The 13,812-nt window shown below is 50.7% G+C and overlaps 1 protein-coding gene across 5 annotated transcripts in view; it reads left to right on the top strand.

Annotated features, from left to right (window-relative positions):
* The window catches only part of JUP (junction plakoglobin), a 29,770-nt gene extending 18,308 nt beyond the window's left edge, over positions 1–11,462 (top strand). For all 5 annotated transcript variants that reach the window (XM_084748775.1, XM_084748776.1, XM_084748777.1 and 2 more), the window contains exons 6-15: positions 397–541; positions 926–1,029; positions 2,594–2,932; positions 4,291–4,446; positions 5,054–5,173; positions 7,550–7,700; positions 7,803–7,924; positions 9,133–9,172; positions 9,395–9,560; positions 10,560–11,462. In XM_084748775.1, the coding sequence (XP_084604901.1) occupies positions 397–541; positions 926–1,029; positions 2,594–2,932; positions 4,291–4,446; positions 5,054–5,173; positions 7,550–7,700; positions 7,803–7,924; positions 9,133–9,172; positions 9,395–9,546 (1,329 nt within the window). In that variant the 3' untranslated portion in view covers positions 9,547–9,560; positions 10,560–11,462. The remainder of the gene's footprint in view (positions 1–396; positions 542–925; positions 1,030–2,593; positions 2,933–4,290; positions 4,447–5,053; positions 5,174–7,549; positions 7,701–7,802; positions 7,925–9,132; positions 9,173–9,394; positions 9,561–10,559) is intronic.
* The last annotated feature ends 2,350 nt before the right edge of the window (positions 11,463–13,812 follow it).

Genomic DNA, 13,812 nt, shown 5'->3' with positions numbered 1-13,812 from the left:
TGTATATATAATAAATAAATCTTTTTTTAAAAAAATCTATCTATCTATCTATCTATCTATCTATCAATCTATCTAGACTTCTAGACTTTTACTCAGTGGGTTAGCTCTCTTTCAAGGGGTTACAGTGTGTTATACTACCATCAGTGATAACCATCTGTGACTGGGGTCCCTTTGCCACATCCTTGGCAGCATTTGGTATTATCTTTTTTTTTGAGATGTCAGCTTGATCATCACAAAAGCCATTTACACTTTGGTGGAAGCTCTCCATAATGACAGCCTCATCCCCCCGCCCTTCCCTCCCATACAAACACACACACACACACACACACACACACACACACACACACACACACACTCGCCTGTTGCCTCACACTCAAACCTTCTCTCCCACCACAGCTGATCATCCTGGCCAATGGGGGGCCCCAGGGGCTCGTGCAGATCATGAAGAACTACAGCTACGAGAAGCTTCTCTGGACCACCAGCCGTGTGCTCAAGGTCCTCTCCGTGTGTCCCAGCAACAAGCCTGCCATCGTGGAGGCTGGTGAGTGTGAGAACCTCGAGGTGGCCTGTGGGGGGAACTGGAGAGGTTACTCAAACCTTAAGAGTTCTCGCTACTTTTCCAGAGGAGCTAAGTTTGGTTCCCAATATCTGCATCCCGCGACTCACAGCTGCCTATAGCTCAAATCCAGAGGGCCTGATGCCCTCTTCTGGCTGAAATAGGCACTGCAGCTCGCTTGCTTGCGCAGGCGTTCTCTCTCTCTCTCTCTCTCTCTCTCTCTCTCACACACACACACACACACACACACACCACTAAATCCTTTAAAAATAAAAAAAGAGTAACCTGTGGGGCCAGGAGGACCAGAGTTGGACTCCTGCCCTGTCTCTGGCTCCCCTAAGGCTGACAAGATCCTTGGCCCTTTTCCAGGTGGGATGCAGGCCCTGGGCAAGCACCTGACAAGCAACAGCCCCCGCCTGGTGCAGAACTGCCTGTGGACCTTGCGCAACCTCTCGGATGTGGCCACCAAGCAGGTAAGAGAAGAATTTGGACCTGGGCCAGTCTCTTAAGCCGTGTTGTCAGCCTTCCACCTGGGTATGGGACCTCTGGGACCTTTGGGTCTTTGTCCCTCGTGGCAAAGGCTGGAAAGGTCCAGATCATCGCACCTTTAGTGGGAGGCTTTTATCCAGCTTAGGGACCAGGGAAGGGAAGAGGAAGGGGGCCGACATCTATAAGTTGGGATTCAGGTGATGGTGATGGGACAGTTTGGGCCGACACCCTGGGGCAAGAGCAGTACTACTGGGATTGGAGCGATAGCTCATGGTTAACAGCACTTGTCTAGCTGAGCACAGTGCCACACGCCTTTAATCCCAGCACTCTGGAGGTAGAGGCAGGTGGGTCTCTGTGGGTTCAAGGCCAGCCTGGTCTACAGAGCGAGTCCAGGACAGCCAAGCAAAGAACACACAGAGAAACCCTGTGTCGAAAAACCAAACAACAGTTGTCTGTGGCTGTAGTTCCGGGGAATCTGATGTCCTCCTCTTATAGCCTCCGAGGGTGCCTGGCACACACGTGGTGCACAGATATACAGGCAGGCAAAACGTCCAGGTACAGAAATGAAATAACAGACCACACAGAGCATTACAGCTTCAAGGCAAGGCCTGGCACCACCTTCCAAGCAGACTTCTGTCCCTGTGCCTCCCTGTCACCACACTGCCAAGCAAGCACCCTCCAATGGGCTGGCGTTTTGCATGGCTTCCATGGACGGGAGCTGACTTTAGCCCCCTCGGTGGCCTAGAAGTGGGAACATGCAAGCCCTAATGGTTAAGGAAGAACCTAAGGCTCGGAGTTAAGAGAAAGCTCATGTTCAGAGCTAGTAAATGGCGGAGCTGGCATTCTGAACCCCATAACTGTTCTCTCCAAGGCCTCTGTCCTTTCTTTTTTGTTTGTTTGTTTGTTTGTTTTTGTTTTTCAAGACAGGATTTCTCTGTGTAGCCTTGGCTGTCCTGGACTCACTTTGTAGACCAGGCTGGCCTCGAACTCACAGCGATCCCCATGCCTCTGCCTCCCCAGTGCTGGGATTAAAGGTGTGCACCTTCATGCTCAGCTGGCCTATAGCCTTTCTAACCCACCACAAGACCCACACATCTCTGCTTGGAAGAAGCGAGCGTTCTGAGTGAGGGTGTTTTCTTAGAAGTAGAAATAGCTTGAGAGCCCTTGGTGTCACAGAGAAGGCCCAGCAAGGTGGACGGATGTGGCAGGGGACCTGCTGACCACTGAAGCCTATGACCTCCTTGCCAACTTCCTCCTGGGGTTAGCGGGAACAAAGCGCATGAGACAGAGGAAAGAGCTTGGGCTCAAAGGCAGACCTGCAGCTGTGTGGGGTCTGTGGGAAGATCGCCAACCTTTCTCAGCCTCATGGCCATACTGCCCCAAAAGCTGCTTAACAGGCTCCCTCAGGAGGCCACGGTGTGAAGGTTCCCCAGCCACACACAAGCAAGACTGAAGGAAGCCCTTCAGCCTATCCATTCCCCTCAGACCTACTGGGGAGGCTGTGTAGAGGTGGTGTGACTCTTCCCCCTTTTCCTCTTCCTGTCTCAGGAGGGCCTGGAGGGCGTGCTGAAGATCCTGGTCAACCAGCTGAGTGTGGATGACGTCAACGTGCTCACCTGTGCCACCGGCACCCTCTCCAACCTGACCTGCAACAACAGCAAAAACAAGACGCTGGTGACACAGAACAGCGGGGTGGAGGCACTCATCCACGCCATCCTGAGAGCTGGGGATAAGGATGACATCACAGAGCCCGCTGTCTGTGCTCTGCGCCACCTTACGAGCCGCCACCCGGAGGCTGAGATGGCCCAGAACTCTGTGCGCCTCAACTATGGCATCCCAGCCATTGTAAAGCTCCTTAACCAGCCAAACCAGTGGCCCCTGGTCAAGGTACCCAGGAAAGGCCACAGCCGTGGCTGTGGGGGTTAGAGGAGGGGGAGTAGACCCCTGTGTAGGGTTGCAGGGATATAGTCAGGGCACAGGAAAAGCAACAAAGCGGACCTAGATGACAGGAAATAATCTCTCATAGCAGTTTCTATTTCAACATTGTCTCTGCTCCAAATATCCAGAGTCTTTGTTTATTTGCTTTTGTTTTTCCCTGCTTGTTTATTTTATTCTTTATTTTAAAAAAATTTTTTTTTATTAGAGTTATTCATTTTACTTGGATTTTTGGAGACAGGTTCTTACTATGTAGTTCTGGCTGTCCTGGAACTCACTCTGTAGACCAGGCTGGCCTCGAACTCACAAAGATTCTCCTGCCTTTGCTTCCAGAGTACTGGAATTAAAGGTGTGTGCCACCATTTCTGGCTCTGGCTGTTTTTTTGAGACAAGGTCTCTGAGATATAGCCCAGACTGGCCCTAACTTGTTTTTGTTTTTTGTTTGTTTTTAACAATTTATTTATTTATTTATTTATTTATTTAGTATACAGTGTTCTGCCTGCATGTGTGCCTGGCTGCCGGAAAAGGGCACCGATCTCATTATAGATGGTTGTGAGCCACCATGTGGTTGCTGGGAATTGAACTTAGGACCTCTGGAAAAGCAGACAGTGCTCTTAACCTCTGAGCCATCTCTCCAGCCCAGCTGGCCTTAACTTGTAATCCTCCTGCCTCAGACTCCTGACTGCTGAGAATACTAGAGACATATCTCACCTCAGGAAGCTAGATCCATTTTTGTTTTGTTTTGTTGAGACAGGGTTTCTCTGTGTAGCCTTGGCTATCCTGGACTCACTCTGTAGACCAGGCTGGCCTCGAACTCAGCAATCTACCAACTGCCTCCCTGAGTGCTAGGATGAAAGTGAAAGGCATGCGCCATCACACCTGGCTGGTCTTTTTTTTTTTTTTTTTTTTTAAAGTAGAGTCAAATTGTAGCAGAGGATCATCTTGATCCTCCTGCCTCAGCGTCTCTCAAATGCTGGGATTATAGCCATGTGCCACCACACACAGTCTGTGTGGTGCCGGAAATCAAACCCAGGGCTTTGTGTATCCTGGATAAGCACTATCAACTAAGCCAAAGCCCTAACTTGAGATCTAGATCTTTCTGTCCTGTGCCGACAGGCCTCCCCTACCCTCTTCCCCAAAGCACACTCGGGATTCTAGCCGCGGGAGTAGCCAGGACTCCCTACGCTGCAGTTGTTGCTACAGAGGCGCTGGGATTCAGAAGAGATGACAGGAGGGACAGAATGCCTAAAGCTGGGGTCCTCCAGATGTTCACAGAGTAACCCCCAGACCACTGCCTCCTTTCTTGCCAGGCAACTATCGGCCTGATCCGGAATCTGGCCCTGTGCCCAGCCAACCACGCCCCACTGCAGGAGGCCGCCGTCATCCCCCGCCTCGTTCAGCTGTTGGTCAAGGCCCACCAGGATGCCCAGCGACATGCGGCTGCTGGCATCCAGCAGCCCTACACGGTAAACGAACTCTGTGGCAGCAGGGGGGTTAGCCTCCTTGGTGGGGTGGTTGGTGTGTCCTCGGAGTTTGTGTGTGTAAAGGAAGAAGCGGGACTGGAGAGATGGCTCCGTGGTGAGGAGCACCAACTGCTCTCCTTCCAGAGGTCCTGAGTTCAAGTCCCAGCAACCACACGGGGGGCTCACGACCATCTGTAGTGGAATCTGATCCCCTCTTCTGGTGTGTGCGTGAAAACAGAGCACTCATACGCATAAAATAAATAAATATATAAATGTTTAGCTGGGCGGTGGTCGCCTTTAATCCCAGCACTCGGGGAGGCAGAGGCTGGTGGATTGCTGTGAGTTCGAGGCCAGCCTGGTCTATAAAGTGAGTCCAGGACAGCCAAGGCTACAAAGAGACTCTGTCTCAAAAAACCAAAAAAATAAAATAAAATAAAATAATAAGTAAATAAATAAATGTTTAAAGGGAAAAAAAAAAGGAAGAAGTGAGTTCACATCAGTGTCAGCTCCGGGGGTTGGTGAACTGTGTCGGGGCTGTGGTGGTGGAGGTCGTGGCTTTGTCTGGGGTCACCTTTCCCCAGCCTCATACTTCATGGCTCCTCTCATGCAGGACGGCGTGAAGATGGAGGAGATTGTGGAAGGCTGTACTGGAGCCCTGCACATCCTTGCCCGGGACCCCATGAACCGAATGGAGATCTTCCGGCTCAACACCATTCCCCTGTTTGTCCAAGTGAGTCCGGGACAGACGGGCAGGAGATCTGTCCCCAGACTCTGCTGAGGGCTTTGGGACGTGTGGGCCACAGGCTAGTCTAGGGTGGGTGAGTGGGAGGAGACCACAGATGAGAAAAAGAGCCTTCTTGAGATGCAGCCTCGCAGATGTTAAAAGCATCTGCACGTTCAAAACAACAGCGACAATTAGCACTGGGTCCCAGCAGTGCTGTGTGGGCGGAGTCAACAAGTGGCTCCCAGGTGGCTCGTAAGCAAACAGCTCAGCCCAGGAATGTACAGAAATTAAATTTAGCTCCCCCCACCCCCCCAGTGAGGGGTCCGGTTTTTCCACTGTCAAACTGGCCAAGGAAGCTACCTGAGGGCTGGGTGAACTGAGCGAGCATCTTGTGGCCTGCTGTCGGGGAAAGGCTGACAGGAAGCCACCGCCAGAGCAGTGTGGAGAGCGACTCAGAAAGAGTCACATCCTTTGACCTGGAATTCAAATCTGACTCTGCTGGGGGAAACCATTTAACACAGCTTAACCGGTCAGAGGTTTGATGCGGAGAGATAACAATTACAGACACAGCTGTTAAAAGCAAACCCTTTGTCTCATGGTAAGGAAATGGTTTTAAAGGAAACAGCTGGGTGTGGTGGCACATGCTTGCCTTGCCAACATTCAGGAGCAGAGGCAGGAGGATGAGCAGTGTAAAACCAGCCTTGGATACAGAGTGAACTCAAGGCTAGCCTGGGTTAACTTTGTCTTTAAAAAAAGAAAAGAAAAGAAAGAAAAAAGAAATGGAGGATGTGGTGTTGCACTGATGGATCAAGAGATAGTTCTGGGGCGGTCTGGGCTAATAGCATGACCTTTTAAATGAAAAGGTCAAACAGAAGACTGCGTTATGTCACACAGCCATATGCAATGATGCTTTGGAAGAGGGAAACATTTGTTTTGTAGTGCTGGGGACTGAACCCAGGGCCTCGTGCAAGCTTTACTCCTGAGCTACATCCTCAGCCAAGGAAGAGGGTTGGTTTGTTTGTTTTTTGCCTTTGAACAATATTTCTTATTTTTTAGCTTATTATTTACCTTCAGTGGTAACAGATTGTTTCAGTTGTTAGCACTTTCTCCCTCTTATCCGTATGAACTCATAGGTTTGTAGGACAGGCTTTGAAATAATACTCAAGAAAATGTCTTATTTTACCATGGCAGGCAAAAAAAAAAAAAAAAAAAAAAAGGAAAGAAAGAAAAAGGAACCAAAATTATTAGAGGGGCTTGGGTAACCATGAGGACCTGAGATCAGATCCCCAGCACTCATGGAAAAAAAGCCAGGGGCTGCAGCCTATGTTTGTAATCCCAGCATTGGGAGGAGTGGAGACAGGAGGAGGGAATCTCGCCAGATAGGGAGCTTTGGGTTCAGCGAGAGACCCTGTCTAAAGAAATTAATTGAAGGGGCTGGAGAGATGGCTCAGAGGTTAAGAGCACTGGCTTCTCTTCCAAAGGTGCGGAGTTCAATTCCTGGCAACCAAATGGTGACTCACAACCATCTATAATGTGATCTGATGCCCTTTTCTGGCATGTTGGTGCACATGCAAATAGAGCACCATAAAGTAAATAAATAAATCTTTTAAAAAATAATAAATTGAGGGGCTGGGCATGGTGGTGCACACCTTTAATCCTAGTACTCGGGAGGCAGAGGCTGGTGACTCGCAGGTGAGGCCAGCCTGGTCTACAAAATGAGTACAGGACAGCCAAGGCTACACAGAGAGACCCTGTCTCAAAAAAACAAATAAATAAATAAATAAATTGGGGCTGGAGAGATGGCTCAGCAGTTAAGAGCACTGTCTGTTCCTCAGAGGTCCTGAGTTCAATTCCCAGCAATCACATGGTAGCTTATAACCATCTATTATTTGTTTTTGCTTTTGTTTTTTGAGAAAGGGTTTCTCTGTGTATCCTCGGCTGTCCTTGACTCGCTTTGTAGACCAGGCTGGCCTTGAACTCACAGAAATCTCGTCTGCCTCTGTTTCCCCGAGTGTTGGAATTATAGGTGTGTGCCACCATGCCTGGCTCTTTTCTCTCTCTCTCTCTCTCTCTCTCTCTCTCTCTCTCTTTTTCTTTTTCTTTTTGGTTTGTTTTTCTGAGACAGGGTTTCTCTGTGTAGCCTTGGCAGTCCCTAAACTAACTTTGTAGACCAGATTGGCCTCGATCTCAAAGCGATCTGCCTGTCTCTGCCTCCCGAGTGCTGGGATTAAAAGGCATGTGCCACCACTACCCGGATTTTTTCCCTTTTTTTATGCTTTCCCTGGCTTTTTAGTTTATAAGATAGGGCAGGGCTGGGCAGGGCTGTTGGTACAAAGCCTGGTTTATCTCACTTTTCACCTCCACCTGTGTCCTCACTCCTAGCTCCTGTATGCTTCCCTGGAGAACATCCAGCGCGTGGCTGCCGGGGTGCTGTGTGAGCTGGCCCAGGACAAGGAGGCTGCCGATGCCATCGATGCCGAGGGTGCCTCTGCCCCTCTCATGGAACTGCTCCACTCCCGCAATGAGGGCACCGGTGAGGGACTGTGACGCTGTGACTGCGGGCAAGCGCCAGAGGGCGGAGCCTGGGTTCTGTTTCTCCTGTCACGGGGACTTAACTTCCTCCTTCTCTGCTCAGCCACCTACGCTGCCGCTGTCCTCTTCCGCATCTCGGAGGACAAGAACCCAGATTACCGTAAGCGAGTGTCTGTGGAGCTCACCAACTCACTCTTCAAGCACGACCCAGCTGCCTGGGAGGCTGTGAGTATCTCACTGGACATGAACATCTGATTGTGCAAGCTGCATACTGCTTAGGGGCAGCTCTCTGAGGAGGCGTAGCTGACCTCAGAGATTTCGGTTTAGAATTGAGTCTTGTGCAGCCAGGGGGAGCCTCCAACTCGTTATTTCAACTCATGGCTGATTTTGAACTCTTAATTCTCCTGTGTCCCCCTCTCAAGTGCTGTGACTTAAAGGCACTTGGTTAGATTTTGATTTTGTTTGTTTGTTTATTTTAAAGATTATTATGTATACAATGCTTTGCCTGCTTGTACCCCTACAAGCCAGAAGAGGGCACTAGATCACATTATAGATGGCTGTGAGCCACCATCTGGTAGCTGGGAATTGAACTCAGGACCTCTGGAAGAGCAGTGTTTTTAACCTTTGAGCCATCTCTCCAGCCCTTGATTTTATTTTGCACTGAGGTCCATAGAGATAGTAGATTGGACTATGTCTAATTTTTGGTTTTGTTTCATGTGCATGGTTTTGTTTGTTTGCTTGGCTTTTTTTTTTTTTTTTTTTTTTTTTTTTTTAGTACTGGGGGCATTGTGCACACCCTGAATGCGCTCCATCACTGAGCTGAGCTGTACCTGTAGTCCTGGGTGATGTTTTGAGATAGCCTTGCTATTTATGTAGCGCAGGCTGACCCTGAATGTATAGTGATCCTCTTGCCTTGACCAGTGAATGCTGCAATTACCGCAGTCTCTGTACCCCAAGCTAGCCTGGAGTTTACACTCATCCTCCTGCCTCAGCCTCCTAGGTGCTGGGATTGTAAGCATGAGCCCACCCACTATTCCTAGCTAGATCTCTTTTTCCCGCATGGATATAAAAGATTTGTGAGTGTGAGGTGTGTGTGTGTGTACTGGGAATGCTTTGGGCATGCTAAGTAGGTACTCTGTCACTGGCCTGCATCCCACATCCAGGGTTGCCTTGCTCTAGTTTGCATATGGGTACCAGGTAGCCATCTGCACCCTCTCTGTGTGTACACCTGTCCCCTCACTCCCTTCCCACAGCTACTCTGGCCTGTAGGAACCCAAAGCATTAGTGATGAGACCTCTACCCAGGGTGGTGCCCGGGGATGTGGGTGCTTTCTTCTCTTCTTCTGAGAGGTCTCCTGGTCCCTTGTTCCTCGGTGGAAAAGTAGCCCAGGAAATACTTTCCCACACTTCCTATGTCTTTCTGTCCTTCCTCAGGCCCAGAGTATGATCCCAATCAACGAACCCTATGCAGAAGGTAAGTGTGTGGAGCCCCCAACCCAGAGCCTGGGGCTGTGTGGGTGAGAGTGGGAAACTCATGGTAGCCAGTGTGTTCCAGTCTAGATCCCCACTGTGTGGGTGGGGGTTGGGTGGGAGCTGGGGGGGATGGGAGAGGGAGTTGGGTCCCTAGCAGTGGGTGTACTCCACTACCATGGGTGGCCTGCAGGTCCCTGGATAAGCCTTTCTTTCTCTTCCCCAGACATGGATGGCACCTACCGCCCCATGTACTCCAGCGACGTGCCTCTGGACCCACTGGATATGCATATGGACATGGACGGGGACTACCCCATGGACACCTATAGTGACGGCCTGAGGCCTTCCTACCCCACTGCAGACCACATGCTGGCCTAGCTGGCTCCACCTCAGTAAGGCCCCTCCCTCCCTGTCTTGCAGCCTTGCCCTCTGCCTATAGCTGGGACACCTCCTCTTCTCTCTGAACGGTCTGGTGGGGACCTTTCCATTCTGTGCTACAAACCCTTGGCTCATTTTGGGTGGGGAAGGACTGTGGAAATTCTATGCTTTCTGGGCTACTGTACTCTGGCCTGCCCCTCCTCCTCCTCTTCCTCCTCCTCCTCTTCTTCTTCTTCTTCTTCTTCTTTCTTCTTCTTCTTCTTCTTTTTTAAATGATGATGAATATTATTATTGACAAGGTTTTTACGATGTGTTCCAGACTGGCCTGAAATTCACTGTGTAACTCAGGCTACCTTCAAGTCTGTGGCTTTCCCCCAGTCTTAGTGACATCACCATGCCCGGTGTCACCTTTTATTTAATTTTTTTTTAACACTGGGGATTGAACCTATAGAGCCTTGTGAGTGCTCGGCAAGCGCTCTACCATTGACCTGCATCCCTAGCCTTGGTTTTGCCTTCTATTATATTAAAATAGTCTCGAAAAACTGCCTGGGCTGTGGGGCTGGAGAGATGGCCCAGAGGTTAAGAGCACTGGCTGCTCTTCCAGAGGTCCTGAATTCAAGTCCCAGAAACCACAAGGTGGCCCACAAACACCTATAATGTGATCTGATGCCCTCTTCTGACAAGTTGGTGTACATGCCGATAAAGCACTCATATACATAAAAAAAACAAAACAAAGGCTATCAAGGCTAGGCCAAACCTGGAGCCTAGGCATGCCTCAGCTGCCTAAGTAGCTAGATTATAGGCCTGCATGGCGTGGGGGCCTCTCCTTATGCTTGCCCCTTGCTTGGTCCCTTGCTCTTCCAGCTACTTCTAAGCAAACAAGGGAAGGGCCATTTTTTTTTTTTCTGGGATGGTAGGCAGGTGTCACAACAGCACTTTGAGCTTCTGGGGGTGGTGGGGGGAATGACACAGGCCTGCCAAGCACATGACCCCTGTGTCTGTATGCCCCACAGGAGCTGTTTCTCACCTGGGAAGCTCAGGAGAGCAAGACTGTGGGGTGAGACAGAAAAGCACCTGAGCCCTGGGAGCCAGCCTGGACTTCCTGCTGAACCCACGCTCCAGAGCTCCTCCGCAGGGTTTCCTGGGATGGTGTCTGCTCCTGCTTTTCTGTCCTGGGCTGTGGATCCAGGCTTCACTCAGCACCTTCTCCCCTCCCCACTATGGCTACGGCCACCAAAGCTTTAGACTCAGCCTGTGTCCCCACACAGCCACCCTCTCTGCTGGTTCCAGCTGCCTGGGCCCCCCCAGGGCTTCCATCCTTTTCTTTTTCTTTTTCTTTCTGTCTTTCTTCTTTTATTTTGATTTTTATTTTTCCTGGGGCCGATCTTCTCAGTGAACTTTAGCATCCAACTGCCCTGACCTCCTGGACTATCCAAGACACAGGTTCAAGGCCCCAACCCCTGACATCCAAAGCTTTTTTTTTTTTTTTTTTGAAAAGTTCAGGGACCTTCCAGGGGGAAGAGAGTAGAGACTCCAAATGCCCCTCACCAGGACCTGCCCTTCTCTCCAGGATTGCTAAGTCTGCTTTGCCCCCTCCAGGGGCGGGAGCTCTTGATGAAGCACCCTTCCTCCCCCCACCCCCACCCCCCATTGCTCCACACTGGCCCCGCTAACCTGCAGAAGCGCTCTAGCTAACCCCTCTGGTGTGTGGTGAGGGGCTTCCTTTTCCCCCTCCTGTTTGACCCCTCCCACCTCTGGCACATGGGTTTTCAGGGGGTAGGGGACTGAAACGGGAATCCCCATCAGAGAGGCTTATTATGATCACTTCATGTTTTTTTGGTTATTGGTTTTTCTTTTCTTTTTTTTTGTTTTTGTATAGACCAAAGCAAAGAAAATAAAATAACACACAGATCCAATGGAGGCTGTTTAAAAAGCATTATGGTATGGGGAGGGTCAGGGGTATCGTAGGGGTGAGGGGCCTCTCCTGGCAGCCTGGTACTCCCCTTGCCTGAACCTTGTGTGTCCTCAGGGCTGGGTGAGGCCAGATGAGAAGGGATTGGTTGAAGAGCTGGAGTCGATGTAATTATTTAATCCCACATTCACACAGAATTTTAGGCTTCTAGGACATAGGATAGGCGACCAATGAGCTTCTAATTTAGGGACACCAGGCTGTTTTACCCTACAGACAAGCTCCTGGCTGGGTTCAGCCTCTGCTGTGATGTAGCCATGCAAGATGTCTCTTGTTAGCCTGGAGGTGGTGGCACACGCCTCTAATTCCAGCACTTGGGAGGCAGAGGCAGGCGGATTGCTGTGAGTTCGAGGCCAGCCTGGTCTACAAAGCGAGTCCAGGATAGCCAAGGCTACACAGAGAAACCCTGTCCCTTGTTGGCCAGTAGTGGGGGCCCACCCAGCTCCTGTCCACCTCCTCCCATGGCTCCTTGCTGCTCACTGTGACCTTAGTGATGGCCAGCACCCTCTAATGCGTTCATGCTTCCTGGTCTTTGCTCAGGCCATCCCCAATACCTGGAATGCCTTCTCTTGCTAGTCCATGGCTTCCAGTTCCGACTTGCCCCAGGAGCACACCCACTGTGCTCATCCTGGCACCACCTCCTTTTGTTATATGAAGCTGACCCTGGACACAGCTGTCTTTTCCCCTAGTACATGTGTCGTTTCCCCACCTGTAGGGTTATGTCTTGTCTGAAGTGAGCTGGTCACAGTGGCCCTGGCAAACCGGAGAACAGGAAATCCCTGTAACCTGTTCCTGTGGGGCCGGAAACCTGCCTCCTATACCCGCACAGAGCCCAGGCTGGGACCTGAGGCTTACGGAGCATCAATGTAACACCCAGCTTCCCTGCCCAGCCAACCACATGTGAGGGTGAAATAGGAAAATACAGGGGGGTCCAGGAAAGAAGCGATCGGGGCAGAGGCAGGGAGTTCAGTCAAGAGATGCCTGTGCCATTAGGCAGAGGGGATGAGACACAGCTGATCTCCACTGTGGGCGACGTAGGAGGAGAGAGGAGACAGCCTTCAGAGACCACAAGGAGGGCATTTAACAATGTGCTTTATTTAACGCTGTTCCGTGTTGAGGGCCCGGCTGAACACTCGGACTGCGTAATTTGAGAGTCTGGTAAAGGGATAATGTTGAATGCTATGAGTGGTTGTGGGAGACAGCAAGGGAGGGGATAGCGCCTGAGCCTGAGGGGGTGAGAGAAGATGTTAGCCTGGCATGGTGCATACAGTAGGACCCTGCATCTGTGGCTGATGCTCCCAGACAGGCAGAGCTGGGATCCAGGCAGAAACCAGAGAGTACGTTCATCTCTCTCTACCTGCCTAGCACAGTTCAGAGTGATCCTGAGACTCCGAGGAAGGCAGCCAGAGGACCAGCCACCCCGAGAGAGGCTATGATGTGGGAATCGAGAAGAATCACAGAGTCTAGCCCAATAACAGGCAGCGAGGGTGAGGGAAAGGAGGAGGCAAGCAAAGCTGTCGCAGAATTAACAGCACTGTTCTAGCCATGATGGAGCAGGAGCTCCGAGCTTCCCAGCAGCCTGGGCAAAAAGGGAACGGTAATCTCTGTAGGAGTAATGGTCCAGTTCCATTATTTTCTTTTTTATTTACTTTTTATTTTTTATTAAATTAGTTGCTTTATAAAACATTGCAGATGTCATCATTGTTAACATAACAATTTACCAAACTCTAGTTAACTGGTGCAGTTTGCAGCTCCATTGTTTTCATGGAGGAGCTTGCCACAACGCCCGAGAAAGCCAACCCTTGGAGCCTTGATGTTCTTATCTGTAAAGTAAGGCTGCGGTGTAGCGGGGTACAGAATATGAGTTTGGTGTGTGCCCAGGCTCTGGGGTCCCCCCACACTCAGGAGGAGCCATGCTTGTCCCGTTTGCCAAATGTCAGGATAAAAGGAAGAGACAGGGATTCCAGGCAGGAGGGTAAAGGGGGCTGGAGAGATGCCTCAGAGCACTGGCTGTTCTGGCGGATCGGAATTCCACTGCCAGCCCTCACATGGCAGCTCACAACTGTATTCCCAGTTCAAGGGAACTGGCCTCCATGGGCAGCAGGCATGCACATGGCACACAGGCATACATGTCCAGACAAAATAATCAAACAAGGCCGGGTGTGGTGGCACACGCCTTTAATCCCAATACTCGGGGAGGCAGGTGGTCCTTTGTGAGTTCAAGGCCAGCCTGGTCTATAGAATGAGTCCAGGACAGCCAAACCAACCCTCCCCCCACCCCCTCACCCCCACCAAAA

This window comes from Acomys minous, assembly GCF_964271855.1.
Source record: "Acomys minous genome assembly, chromosome: 12".
Lineage (NCBI taxonomy): Eukaryota > Metazoa > Chordata > Mammalia > Rodentia > Muridae > Acomys > Acomys minous.
This window is presented reverse-complemented; position numbering and strand designations above follow the sequence as displayed.